Source organism: Tachyglossus aculeatus, chromosome 7 (genome assembly GCF_015852505.1).
Source record: "Tachyglossus aculeatus isolate mTacAcu1 chromosome 7, mTacAcu1.pri, whole genome shotgun sequence".
Lineage (NCBI taxonomy): Eukaryota > Metazoa > Chordata > Mammalia > Monotremata > Tachyglossidae > Tachyglossus > Tachyglossus aculeatus.
In genome coordinates, this window is record NC_052072.1 from 15,846,698 (window position 1) to 15,861,572 (window position 14,875).

At 49.1% G+C, this 14,875-nt stretch overlaps 1 protein-coding gene and 1 pseudogene across 2 annotated transcripts in view; one reads left to right on the plus strand and one right to left on the minus strand.

Annotated features, from left to right (window-relative positions):
* The window catches only part of ETV7 (ETS variant transcription factor 7), a 28,407-nt gene extending 16,272 nt beyond the window's left edge, over positions 1–12,135 (minus strand). For both annotated transcript variants that reach the window (XM_038749270.1, XM_038749269.1), the window contains exons 1-3: positions 12,059–12,135; positions 5,280–5,439; positions 2,347–2,482 (exon numbers count right to left, since the gene is read on the minus strand). In XM_038749270.1, the coding sequence (XP_038605198.1) occupies positions 2,347–2,482; positions 5,280–5,285 (142 nt within the window). In that variant the 5' untranslated portion in view covers positions 5,286–5,439; positions 12,059–12,135. The remainder of the gene's footprint in view (positions 1–2,346; positions 2,483–5,279; positions 5,440–12,058) is intronic.
* A 338-nt stretch (positions 12,136–12,473) lies between these two features.
* On the plus strand, positions 12,474–12,634 carry LOC119931102 (annotated as a pseudogene).
* Positions 12,635–14,875: the final 2,241 nt, after the last annotated feature.

Consider the following 14,875-nt stretch of genomic DNA (forward strand, 5'->3'; position numbering starts at 1 on the left):
CTCAGATAGTGACTGCAGTCTTGAAGATAGCCACCACAAGTTGCCAACCCCTTGAACATTTTACCAGCCCATTCCCTTCTGGGAGATCCCAGAGATTATTAAAATCAATGAAATCAGCCACTCTCTCCCTCCAAGTAGCCACTCTCCTCTCCCACTGCACCCCAGCTCACTCTCTTTGTTCCCCTCAAACCAACCTACTCTTTGTGCCTTTTCTCATCTCTCCTCCTGTCAAGCTCTCGTTTGTGTCCCCCCTACTGCCCGGAATTCCCTCCCGCCTCATAACCCAGAGCTCTCCGGCTCATCCAAGCCATTTGAAATCACCAGAGACTTTTGTTTTATGGCATTTGTTAAGCACTTACTCTGTGCCAGGCACTGTACTAAGCGCTGGGCTAGATACAAGCTAATCAAGTTGGACACGGTCCCTGTCCCACATGGGACTCACAGTCTTAATCCCCATTTTACAGGTGAAGTAACGGAGGCCCAGAGAAGTGAAGTGACTTGCCCAAGTTCACACAACAGACAAGTGGCAGAGCTGGGATTAGAAACCAGATCCTTCTGACTCCCAGCCCATGCTCTATCCACTAGGCCAGGCTGCTTCCCCACTTAATTTCTAATCTCCCCAGTTGTTAGCTCTATACCTCCCACTTTTGCACTAACTTGGGTACTGAACAACCTCCCGAAGCCCTTGATATTTACCTTTCATAACCCATTTCTTAAGCACTAATTCATGTGCCTCTCCCCTTTTCCCTTCTTCCCCCTGGATGTAATTTTAGCGTCTGTTTCCCCTGCTCTATTGTGAACTCCTTGAGGGTAGGGATTCTATTTTCTAAATAAATCTACTCTTCTCTCTCAAGCATTTAGTATGGTGCTGTTCACACAGTATGTGCTCAGTGAATCCCCCTGATTGATTGATGCATAATAATAATAATAATGATGATGGCATTTGTTAAGCGCTTACTACGTGCAAAGCACTGTTCTAAGCGTTGGGGAGGATACAGAGTGACCAGGTTGTCCCACGTGGGGCTCACAGTCTTAATCCCTATTTTACAGATGAGGTAACTGAGGCACAGAGAAGTTAAATGACTTGCCCAATGTCACACAGCTGACAATTGGTGGAGCTGGGATTTGAACCCATGACCTCTGACTCTCAAGCTCGAGCTCTTTCCCCTGAGCCACGCTGCTTCTGCATTCTTTATTTCTCAACTGGTACCCGTGGTTTTTATTGAGCACTTACTATGTGCAGAGCACTGTACTAAGCGCTTGGGAGAGTCCAATACAATCGAATTAGTGGGCCCATTCCCAGCTTCCAGTCTAGAGAGTCCAGTCTTTAGAAACCAAGCAGGTAAGCTTTCCCAGCCTCCACCTTTGTGGCCAGAAATCACATCATCAATGAGAAGCGGGGGCTTCCCTGGTTCTCGGTGGCTTGGGAAAGAGCAGTGGATCAGGATTTAAGAAACCTGTGACAGGCAACCTATGAAACCTGCTTCAAACTCTCAGCATCTCCGTTGGTCAAGTAGAACTAGGGAGATACGATCCCCTGTCTACTGCCTCATTCTCCTTGTGGGCAGGGAAAGTGTCGACTTGCTCTTTTGTACTGTTCTCTCCCAAGCACTTAGTACAGTGCTCTGCACACAGTAAGCGCTCAATAAATACCACTGACTGACTGATATTCTGTATGGCCTAGTGGAAAGAGTATGGGCCTGGGTTCTAATCCCTGCTTTGACACTTACCTGCTGTGTGAGCTTGGGCAAATCACTTATCTTCTCTGAGGGAACTCCCTCACTTCCCTCTTCCGTAAAAAGGGGATTCAATACCTGTTCTCCCGCCTACTTAGACTGTGAGTCCCCTGTGAGACCTGATTATTTTGTGTCTACTACAGCGCTTGGTATTTAGTAAGCACTTAACAAATACCACAATTATTACTATTCTGAGGATCAGTGACGAAACCCGTGGCGATAACTTCTCTCCAGAAAAGGCCCATCTACTGTAGATTTCTTTTCCCCCACTTTGCCAGCTCTAAACCACTCGATCTCCGGGGCTTAGCTCTAAAGTTAAATGTTTCACAGACAGCCCACCTCTTCCAGCAAATTCAGATTTATCTTCCAACTCCAGCACTGAAGGGACTAAATGAGTCCGCCAGACAACTTCCAAGAGAAAGAAAATGTTCTTGCTGAGAACCAACGTTCCCGAGTTTGGCGTGGATACCCTTTAAACCCTTTATGTTGCCAACTTGTACTTCCCAAGCGCTTAGTATAGTGCTCTGCACACAGTAAGCGCTCAATAAATACGATTGATTGATTGATTGATTGATTTAAAATGACAGAACCCATCTCCCACTTGACTCACTGAGCTGGCCTGGTAACCTGCAGATTTCCTCCTCAGTGATGAGTGGAAATGAGGTCTCGCTTCTGCCCTGGGATTGGGTAGTTGCCGTTAGCGTGGCCACCCCTGGACTTAAAGAAGAGCTGGAGGACACTGTTCCCTGGAGAGAAAACAAGACAGTGGTTCAGTGAAAGGCACAATGGGAGGTGGTAGATTCCCTTTAATTATTTCTTGAGTCTTCTTCAGTGAGGGGGGGGTTGTTTGTTCTTTTAAGGGAACGAGCTACGGTATCTTGTCCGTTTGAATTCCTAAGATATCAATCGATCGATCGATGGTATTTGTTACTGTTTGCAGAGCACAATACAACGGAGTTGGTAGACACATTCCCTGCCCACAACAAGCTTACAGTCTAGAGGGGGAGACAGACACTAATATGTCATTTTTAGATATGAACAAAAGGGCTGCAGGGCTGAGGGTGGGGTGTAATCAATCGATCAATGGCATTTATTGAGCGCTTACTATGTCCAGAGCACTGTACTAAGAGCTTGGGGGAGCACAATACACCAGAATTAGCAGACACATTCCCTGACCACAACAGACGCGCGAAACATCAGTCCTGGAATAGGATTCCTTGTCACAACTTGCCTCCGATGTCTGCAATCTTTGAATCTGAGAACACTGATGAAGTTTAAACTGTGCTTCTCCTAGAAGGCAACGGAAGCCCCAAGCCCCCCGGAAGGCCAAAAAGAGGATCCCCAGCTGCCAGTCAACAGCGTGGCCATCTGATAAACTCCAGAACCCTGTATCCCCCTCAAATTGAATTCTATACTTCCGGGACTTTAAAATCCATTTAACCGTCAAGATGACTTAGTAGCTCCAACAGAGATGAGGCGATGCGGGATTCGGCTAAATTTTTCTAAGTGGAAGGTTCTCAAGGGCCCATTGCGAATAGCAGGCTAGTCGTTTGTGAGAAGGGAAAAGTGAAACCAGTTAGTTATTTCCATGCTCCAGAGAAGAGAGCCGGGACTTACATCCTCTCCCGAAGTCAGTGGGAGCGCTGCACTGTTTTAATAGGATTTGAAAGGGGCAACCCTAAAAGCAAATTTCCTCTCTAGGAGAGAAGGCTGGCAAAGAACGAGACAAGCCTTCCGCCTCCTTTCCGTGACTTAGCCTAGGCGACGATGAGCTATTTCTCTGGAAGCCGTGTCCTTGTCGAGGGGCTTTTCCTTGGTCCTGGGAAAGACCGTTTGCCCCTCCGGGAACAGGACGGTGGGAGGGGTGGGGGGGGTGGGGGGATGCTTCAGATCAGACCCAGACAGTTCTCAGAACCTATGCAACACATTTCACATCCTCTTCTCTCTCCTCCTCCCAGGCCCTGAAACACTGAGGGAAGGGGAATTCCAAGGCTGTCAATTATGGGGAAATGAAGGCAGGAGAAAGCCCCGGAAGAGCTGGGGTAGGAGTCCCTGTGTTGGAATCGGGGATCGGGGGAAAGGGTTGGGAGCAGTAATAAAAGCCCTGATGAGTGTCCTAAGAAGAGGAGTATACAGCTTTTGGTCCCCATTTTGCAGATGAGGTAACTGAAGCACGGAACGGCTGGGTGACTTGCCCAGGGTCACACAGCTGACGGTTGGCGGAGCCGGGATTTGAACCCCTGACCTCTGACTCCAAAGCCCATGCTCTTTCCACTGAGCCACTCTGCTTTACTGCTACTACTAGTTCTACTAGCTAGTGCTTCCTCTCCTCTCCCCCTCCTCCCCCTCCCCATCCCCCCCGCCCTACCTCCTTCCCCTCCCCACAGCACCTGTATATATGTTTGTACAGATTTATTACTCTATTTTACTTGTACATATTTACTATTCTATTTATTTTATTTTGTTAATATATGCTGTTTTGTTGTCGGTCTCCCCCTTCTAGACTGTGAGCCCACTATTGGGTAGGGACCGTCTCTATATGTTGCCAACTTGTACTTCCCAAGCGCCTGGTACAGTGCTCTGCACACAGTAAGCGCTCAATAAATACGACTGAATGAATGAATTAATGTGTTCTAAGATGAGGAGTATATGTGTCCATGGGTGGGAGACACTTGGGGGTGGAAAGGAAGTCAGGAGAAGGGGCCGTGGTGGGCCTGGGTGGGAAACCAGCTGGGGGTTTGTGGGGGACAGGGTGGGGAGGCACATCGAGGGTTGGGACGAGGGTTACAGGGAATGGGGTGGGAATGGGATGGAGCCTGGGGGGGGGGGGGGGGGGGGCGTGGGAATGGCTCCCAGGGTTGGCCTAAGTTAGGCTGGAAGCCGGGACTGGCGGGAAGGGAATGTTATAGCCGGGTCTTGAGAGCGGAGACGTGGCGGGGATTGGGAGTGTGGGAGGTGGGTGGGGGGCCCGGGTAGGTCCTGGGGGTGGGTCCTGGGGGTGGGAGAGGTTGAAGAGGTGGGTGGGGGGCCCGGGTGGGACCTGGGGGTGGGTCCTGGGGGTAGGAGGGGTGGGTGGGGGGCCCGAGTAGGTCCTAGGGGTGGGAGAGGTGGGTGGGGGGCCCGGGTGGGTCCTGGGGGTGGGTCCTGGGGTAGGGAGAGGTGGGTGGGGGGCCCGGGTGGGTCCTGTGGGTGGGTCCTGGGGGCGGGAGAGGTGGGTGGGGGGCCCGGGTGGGTCCTGGGGTAGGGAGAGGTGGGTGGGGGGCCCGGGTGGGTCCTGGGGGTGGGAGAGGTGGTTGGGGGGCCCGGGTGGGTCCTGGGGGTGGGAGAGGTGGGTGGGTCCTGGGGGTGGGAGAGATGGGTGGGGGGCCCGGGTGGGTCCTGGGGGTGGGGGAGGTGGGTGGGGACCCGGGTGGGTCCTGGGGGTGGGGGAGGTGGGTGGGGGCCCGGGTGGGTCCTGGGGGTGGGGGAGGTGGGTGGGGGCCCGGGTGGGTCCTGGGGGTGGGGAAGGTGGTGGGAGGTACGGGGTGCGGGGTTCTTTCTTACCTGCATGGCAGGTTTGGGTGCGAGGGCGGCGCCGTCCGTGCCGGGGGCCCCTTGGCCGGCAGGCCCGGAGGGCGGCCCGGAGGCAGGGTCCCCGGGTGGGGAGGAGTGGGGAGTGGGGAGTGGGGAGTGCGGGTCCGGGCCGAAGAGGTGGCAGCCGAGCCTTCCGGGAAACGAAAACGAAAGAGCGGGATCTGAGCGGCGGCCGCCGCGCTAACCACCCGCCCGGACCACCCTCCCTCCGCCCCGGGGTCCGGGGGGGGGGGGGGGGGGTATTTATGGGGAGGGGACCCCACGGCCGGGAAGAAGCAGCGTGGCTCAGGGGAAAGAGCCCGGGCTTTGGAGGCGGAGGTCATGGGTTCTAATCCCGGCTCCGCCAACTGTCAGCTGGGGGACTCTGGGCAAGTCACTGAACTTCTCTGGGCCCCAGTTCCCTCATCTGGAAAATGGGGATGAAGACTGGGAGCCCCCCCGTGGGACAACCCGATCACCTTGTAACCTCCCCAGCGCTTAGAACAGTGCTTTGCACATAATAAGCGCTTAATAAATGCCATTATTAGCATTATTAAAAGAGGACCAATGGGCAGTGGGGCTCACTGGAAAGAGCCCGGCCTTGGAATCAGAGGTCGTGGGTTCTAATCCCGCCTCTGCCACTTGTCCGCTCTGTGACCCTAGGCAAGTCACTTCGCTTCAAAGTCACACAGCTGACAATTGGTGGAGCTGGGATTTGAACCCATGATCTCTGACTCCAAAGCCCGAGCTATTTCCACTGTGCCACGCTGCTTCTCTTCTCTTCTCTTCTCTTCTCTTCTCTTCTCTTCTCTTCTCTTCTCTTCTCTTCTCTTTTCTCTTCTCTTCTCTTCTCTATTATTTTACTTGTACATATTTACTATTCTATTTATTTTATTTTGTTAATATGTGTTGTTTTGTTGTCTGCCTCCCCCTTGTAGACCATGAGCCCGCTATTGGGTAGGGACCGTCTCTATATGTTACTAACTTGTACTTCCCAAGCGCTTAGCACAGTGCTCTGCACATAGTAAGCACTTAACAAATAACATCTTTATTATTATTATTATTCCCTGGGCCTCAGTTCCCTCATCTGGAAAATGGGGACTAAAAATGTGAGCCCCCCGTGGGACAACCTGAGCACCTAGTTTCCCCTCAACCAGTGCTTAGAATGGTGCTTGGCACATAGTAAGCGCTTAATAATAACAATGATAATGATAGCATTTGTTAAGCACTTTCTACATGCAAAGCACTTTTCTAAGCACTGTGGAGGATACAAGGTGATCAGGTTGTCCCACAGGGGGCTCATAGTCTTTATCCCCATTGTACAGATGAGGGAACTGAGGCACAGAGAAGTGAAGTGGCTTGCCCAAAGTAACACAGCTGACAATTGGCGGGGCCGGGATTTGAACCCATGACCTCTGACTCCCAAGCCCGTGCCCTTTCCACTGAGCCACACTACTTAACTTCTCTGGGCCTCTGTTCCCTCATCTGTAAAATGGGGATTAAGACTGTGAGCCCCACGTGGGACAACCTGATCACCTTGTATCTATCCCAGTGCTTAGAACAGTGCTGGGCACATAGTAAGCGCTTAACATATACCACCATCATCATCATCATCAGGTCCAGAGCCCCGGCGACACTAACCACCCATCTGCCCACCCATCATCCTCCTCATCCTCATCATCATAATGATGGCATTTGTTAAGTGCTTACAATGTGCCGAGGACTGTTCTAAGCACTGGGGTGGATACAAGGGAATCAGGTTGTTCCACATGGGGATCACAATCTTAATCTCCATTTTACAGGTGAGGAAACTGAGGCACAGAGAAGTGAAGTGGCTTGCCCAAGGTCACACAGCTGACAGGTGGCGGTGCAGGGATTAGAACCCACGACCTCTGACTCTCATGCCCGGGCTCTTTCCACTAGGACACAAGGCTAGCAGCACACCCATCAATCCATCCAGCCGTCCATCCGTCTGTCCGTTCATTCATTCATTTAACCATCTTTATTGAGCGCTTACTGGGTGCAAAGCACTGTACTAAGCGCTTGGAAAGTACAATTTGGCAACAGATAGAGACAATCCCTACCCAACAACAGGCTCACAGTCTAGAAGAGGGAAGACAGACAACAAAACAGAACAAGTAGGATTAAGCACTTGCTGTGTGCAGAGCACTGGACTAAGCGCTTGGGAAAGTACATTGCAACAATAAAGACTGACAATCCCTCACAGTCTAGAGGGGGGAAACAGACATCAACACAAATAAAGTATTATTAGTATTATTCCTATATTTGCTAAGTGGTTACTATGTGCCAAGCACTGGACTAAGCAATTGGGAAAGTGCAATACAACAATAAAGAGTGACAATCCCTGCCCACAACGAGCTCACAGTCTAGAGGGGGGGAGACAGACATCAATATAAAATAATAATAATAATGGTATTTGTTAAGCATGACTTGCCAAGCACTGTACTAAGCGCTTGGGAAAGTACAATGCAAAATAAAGAGTGACAATCCCTGCCCACATCCAGCTCACAGTCTGGGGGGGCAGTGGGGGAGAGACTGACATCAATACAAATAAATAACAATAATAATAATAATTAGGGCATTTGTTAAGCACTTAGTATGTGCCAAGCTTGGGAAAGTACAACAATAAAGAGTGACAATCCCTGCCCACAACGAGCTCACAGTCTAGAGGTGGGGGAGACAGACATCAATACAAAATAATAATAATAATGGCATTTGTTAAGTATGACTTGCCAAGCACTGTACTAAGCGCTTGGGAAAGTACAATGCAAAATAAAGAGTGACAATCCCTGCCCACATCCAGCTCACAGTCTGGGGCAGGGCGGGGGGAGACTGACTTCAATACAAATAAATAACAATAATAATAATAATTAGGGCATTTGTTAAGCACTTAGTATGTGCCAAGCTTGGGAAAGTACAATACAACAATAAAGAGTGACAATCCCTGCCCACAACGAGCTCGCAGCCTGGGGGCGGGGGTTGGAGGGAGACAGACATCAATTCAAATAAATAATAATAATAATAATAACGGTGTTTATTAAATGCTTCCTATGTGCCAAGAACTATACTAAGCTCTTGGGAAAGTACAATACAACAATAAATAATAATAATAATGGCATTTGTTACGTGCTTACTCTGTGCCAAGCACTGTTCTAAGCACCGGGGAAGATATAAGGTAATCAGGTTGTCCTACGTGGGGCTCACGGTCTTAATCCCCATTTTACAGATAAGGTGACTGAGGCACAGAGAAGTGGAGTGGCTTGCCCAAGGTCACACAGCAGACATGTGAGGGAGCTGAGATTAGAACCTACGCCCTCTGATTCCCAAGCCCATGCTGTTTCCTCTAAACGACGCTGCTTCTCACAGCCACACTGAGTAACATGCCTTGCTGACGACGAGCTCACAGTCTGGGGCCGTGGGGAGAGACAGGCATCAATACAAATAAATCATCATCATCATCATCATCATCATGGTATTTATACCATGACAGCAAGCAATTGTTCCAGGGCATTCATTCAATCATATTTATTGAGCACTTACTGTGCGCTAAGCACTGTACTAAGTGCTTGGGAGTATACGATAAAACACAAGACACATTCCCTGCCCGCAGCGAGCTAACAGTCTAGAGGGAAAGACGGACATATATCAATAAATTACAGATCTATACAGATATATTCATTCATCCGATCATATTTACTGAGTGGTTACTCTGTGCGAAGCACTGTACTAAGCGCATGGGAGTGTATGATAAAACAACAAACTGATTCCTGCCCACAACGAGCTCACAGTCTAGAGGGGGAGATGGACATTAAGAGAAGCAGCATGACTTAGTGGGAAGAGGCCGGGCTTGGGAGTCACAGGTCATGGGTTCTAATTCCGGTTCCACCACTTATCAGCTGTGTGATTTTGGGCAAGTCACTTAACTTCTCTGCACCTGAGTTACCTCATCTGTAAAATGGGGATTAAGACTGTGAGCCCCATGTGAGACAACCTGATTACCTTGTATCTACCCCAGTGCTTAGAACAGGGCTTGGCACATAGTAAGCACTTAACAAATACCATCATCATTATTATTATTAAATAAATAAATTACAGATATATATATATAGATAGATATATACAGATGTATTCATTCATTCAATTGAATTTATTGAATGCTTAGTATGCAAAGTAGTAATAATAATAATAATGGCATTTATTAAGCGCTGACTATGTGCAAAGCACTGTTCTAAGCACTGGGGAGGTTACAAGGTGATCAGGTTGTCCCACTGGGGGCTCACAGTCTTCATCCCCATTTTACAGATGAGGTAACTGAGGCACAGAGAAGTGAAGTGACTTGCCCAAAGTCACACAGCTGACAAGTGGCAGGGTCGGGATTTGAACCCATGACCCCGACTCCAAAGCTCATGCTCTTTCCACTGAGCCACACTGCTCACTCTGTATTAAGTGCTTGGGAGAGTACAATATAATAACCAACAGACATATTCCTGTCCATAACAATCTCACAGTCTAGAGGGGGAGACAGACAATAATAAAAATAAATAAATAAATTACAGATATATAGTAATAATAATAATAATAATAATGGTATTTGTTAAGCGCTTACTACGTGCCAAGCACTGTTCTAAGCCCTGGGGTAGATACAAGATAATCACGTTGTCCCACGTGGGACTCACAGACTTAATCCCCATTTCACAGATGAGGGAACTGAAGGGCAGAGAAGTGAAGTGACTTCCCCAAAGTCACACAGCTGATAAGTGGCGGAGCTGGGATTAGAACCCACGATCTCTGACTCCCAAGCTCGGGCTCTTTCCGCTAAGCCACACTGCTTCCCTATTACATATATGCTGTGGGGAGGAGAGGGAGGATAATAATAATAATAGCATTTATTAAGCGCTTACTATGTGCAAAGCACCGTTCTAAGCACTGATGAATTCTAAGGATGAGTTCTAAGGATGAACGAATAAGTGCTTAGGACAGTGCTCTGCACACAGTAAGTGGTCAATAAATACGATCGAATGAATGAAGGAGCAAGTAAGAGCGGCGCAGAAGGGAGTGGGGGAAGATGAGTGGAGGGCTTAGTCAGGGAAGACTTCTTGGAGGAGATGTCCCTTTAATATACATACGGGCAGCAGACAGGTGTGGCCCTTGCCTCTCCAGACCCCTTACCCTCTGCTGGGGGGAATCCTGCCCGCCCCCCAGGGCCTGCCCGCTCTGCCCTAGTGGAAAATGGTCCGGAGCGGCTGGTCTGCGGAGGCCCCCAAGTTGGCCCAGCCCAGGCGTGGCTGGCCTCTGCCCCTCTTGGGCTTGCAGGGGAGCAGGGGGGCTTGCAGGGGACGTCTGCTGCCCCAGGAGCTTGGGCTCCAGCTTGGGTGGGAGCATGGGGCTTTAGCTCAAGGACTAGGAAAACCCCTCACAATCCCGTCATCTGCCAAGTGGCTACCGGCTGAGAGCAGAAAGCAGTGGGGTTCAGAGTAGGAGCAGGGGGAAGAAGAAGCTGTTCCTTCTTGCCTCCTGGGGCTCCTCGTTGGTCAGTCTTACCCCCTTTTTTAATCTTATTTGTTAAACACTTTTTTTAATGGCATTTATTAAGCACTTGCTATGTGCAAAGCACTGCTCTAAGCGCTAGAGAGGTTACAAGGTGATCAGGTTGTCCCACGTGGGGCTCACAGTCTTCATCCCCATTTTACAGATGAGGTGACTGAGGCACAGAGAAGTTAGGTGACTTGCCCACAGTCACGCAGCTGACAATTGGTGGAGCCGGGATTTGAACCCATGACCCGCCCGAAGTCACACAGCTGACAATTGGCGGAGCCGGGATTTGAACCCATGACCTGCCCGAAGTCACACAGCTGCCAATTGGTGGAGCCGAGATTTGAACCCGTGACCTGCCCGAAGTCACACAGCTGACAATTGGCGGAGCCGGGATTTGAACCCATGACCTGCCCGAAGTCACACAGCTGGCAATTGGCGGAGCCGGGATTTGAACCCATGACCTCTGTCTGACTCCAAAGCCCATGCTCTTTCCACTGAGCCACGCTGCACTTACTATGTGCCAGGCACTGTACTAAGCTTTGGGGTAGATAGTCTCTATCCCACAAGGGGCTCACAGTCTTAATCCCCATTTTACATTTGAGGTGACTGAGGCCCAGAGAAGTGTAGTGATTTGCCCAAGGTCACCCTTTCTCCTTAGCCCTGCTTCTGTCTATACAAGGCCCTACTGAGAGCTCACCTCCTCCAGGAGGCCTTCCCAGACTGAGCCCCTTCCTTCCTCTCCCCTTCGTCCCCCTCTCCATCCCCCCCATCTTACCTCCTTCCCTTCCCCACAGCACCTGTATATATGTATATATGTTTGTGCATATTTTTTTACTCTATTTAATTTATTTGTACATATCTATTCTATTTATTTTATTTTGTTAGTATGTTTGGTTTTGTTCTCTGTCTCCCCCTTTTAGGCTGTGAGCCCACTGTTGGGTAGGGACTGTCTCTATATGTTGCCAATTTGTACTTCCCAAGTGCTTAGTACAGTGCTCTGCACATAGTAAGCGCTCAATAAATACGATTGATGATGATGATGATGATGACAAGTGGCAGACAACCTGAGCCTCCCCTTGCTTTGCACCCAGACCCTTCACCTTCCCCTTCTTCCCACCTCATATCTGTCTCTCTCCCCTCTCTTCCCCTGTCGAGGGCCGAGCCCCGAGCGTTTCCCTGAGCCTTCCTTTCAGCATCCTCCGAGGCAAGCTTACCTCCAAGCGGGTCCGTGTGGACGGTTGAATTTGTGAGCCACACGTTGCGAGTGTGATGGTCAGTTTTGAACTTCCACACTGCCGGTGACCCACTGGGTTCCTGATCTGGATGAGCAAGACCCCTGCAGCGACTCCGGTTGAATTCCTTCCACGTATCCTGAGACTAATTTTTCCAGCTCCAGGAAACTGTAGTGAGAAGCAGCGAGGGAGAAGCAGCAAGGCCTAGTGGATAGACCACAGGCTTGGGAGTCAGAAGGACCTAGGTTCTAATCCTGACCGCTCATCATTAATCAATCAATCGATCAATCGTATTTATTGAGCGCTTACTGTGTGCAGAGCACTGTACTAAGCGCTTGGGAAGTACAAGTTGGCATCATTTTGACCATGAATCAGAATTCTCCGTCCCCTCCGTGCCTGTACTTCCACTGGATTCTCAGTTTAATATCTGATATGTCCTCGATGTGAGGACGCTATATTAAGCGGCTTTTTGGACTAGGGAGGTGGGTTGTGAGCTCGCTCCATCCCTTCCACGCATTGGCCTGGTATTTCGGTGCTTTCAGGATGGGTGTCTTATTTTCAGCGCTTAGAACAGTGCTCGGCGCATAGTAAGCGCTGAACAAATGCCATCATTATTATTATAACATGTGACCTGAGGTTGGCATGGAGCTTTTGCTCCATCTTAGCACCTTTGCTCTCAAAGTGGATTTCACGGGGCACTTTCCTAAATATCGTTTAAGAACATGGTTCTGTTTGAGCACTTCTTCCTCTCACTGGCAAATTAATTTTTGTCTGTCTCTCCTGCTAGATTGTAAATTCACTGTGGGCAGGGACCACATCTTTCTCCTCCTCCATGGCACCCTCCCAAGCTCCCAGCACAGCATCCCGCACGTAGTGAATGCCCAACAAATTCTTCTCAGTCCCCTCATCTGTAAAGTGGGGATTAAGATCACGAGCCCCATGGGGCACATAGACTGTGTCCAACCTGATTAGCTTGTATCCACCCCAGTGCTGAGTACGGGGGCATAGTAAGTGCTTAACAAAAACCACTTTTAAAAAACCCAAAACACCCTATCCCAGTACTTAGTAGAATTCCTGGCATCCAGGAAGCACTTAAGTAACAAAATTTTTGTAAAAACATAAAATAATAATCAGCCAGCTCCAAAGGGGTAATCCTCTCCTGGTGAATGTGAATGGGTTAGCCCTTTTGGAAGGAGGCATGTGTGGAAGGGTGAGTAAGGATGGTGGTGTGAGCCACCTGCCTTTTCCCTTTCCCCCTTACACACCCAAATAGTCTCTTTCAGCATGGTGTAATGGATAAAGCATGGGGACGCGAGTCAGAGGGTCATGGGTTCTAATCCCAGTTCTGCCACTTGTCTGTCACTTAATTTCTCTATGCCTCAGTAACCCCATCTGTAAAATAAGGATTAAGATTATGAGCCCCTTGTGGGACAGGGACCGTGTCCAACCTAATTAGTTTGTATCTTTCTCAATGCTTAGTACAGTGCCTGGCACATAGTAAGTGCTTAATAATAATAATAATAATAATAATAATAATGATGGCATTTATTAAGCGCTTACTATGTGCCAAGCACTGTTCTAAGCACTGGGGAGGTTACAAGGTGATCAAGTTGTCCCACGGGGGGCTCACAGTCTTCATCCCCATTTGACGGATGAGGGAACTGAGGCACAGAGAAGTTAAGTGACTGGCCCAAAGTCACACAGCTGACAATTGGCAGAGCCGGGATTTGAACCCATGACCTCTGACTCCAAAGCCGGGGCTCTTTCCACTGAGCCATGCTGCTTTTCATTTGGTATTTGCTTAACATTTGGTATTTGCTTAACAAATACCATCATCATTATTATTATTATGGGTTCTATCCCTGGTTCTGGCATTTGTCTGCTGTGTGACTTTGGGCAAGTCATTTCACTTCTCTGGGTCTCAGTTACTTCAATCTGCAAAATGGGGATTGAGACTGTGAGCCCCATGTGGGACAGGGACTGTGTCCAACCCGATTTGCTTGTATTTGTGTCAGCACTTAGTACAGTGTTTGACAAATAATAAACGTTAATAAATACCACAATTATTGTTATTATTATTCATGAACTCCACCAATCGCAAAGAAGGACAGTGCAACAGGTCTAAACCAGAGGCCTCAAGCCAAGGGCTCAGGGCCAGAAGGGGCTGGGACTCCCTTGAAATTTGATGACTTGCCAGGGAAGCGAGCAAGAAATTTCCCTTTAAGGAAGACTCGGAAAATCTCTCCGGGATATGCCACAAGGCAAGAGAGGTTGCAAAGCAGCTCTGCATTTAGCCAGGGATGGAATCTGAAAGAGCAAAGGCAGGGGAAGGGGTGAAGAAATGACGAAGAGGAAAGGGGGATTGGGGCTCTGCTGTAGCCTTCTCTTCCTCACCAATGAGGATCAGGAGAATTACAGGGAATGGAGGTGGAGGTTGATTCAATGGCCTGGTTACAAGGCTTTTAATCAAGCTGACTGTGGAAGAACACTGGGTTGCGAGGGTGGAAAGGGGACTGGGGGAAAGAGAGAGAGAGAAAGAAAGAAGGAAAGAAAGAAATAGAGGGAGAGAAAGAGGAAAAAAGAAAGAAAGAGAAAGAAAGAGAGAAAAAGAGAGAGAGTTTGAGGGGCAAGGTATTTGCAATCAACAAGCTAGAGAAAGGGTCTGGAATTTGACACTGCTGAATTCAGCAGAGGTCAAAGAGAAAAGCCAGCGTAAGCAGCTCATCTGAAAAAGAAAGAGAAATGAGGTCAAATCTAAGCCACTCTCTTAAAAGGAAACTCATTCTGAAAGTCCCTTTG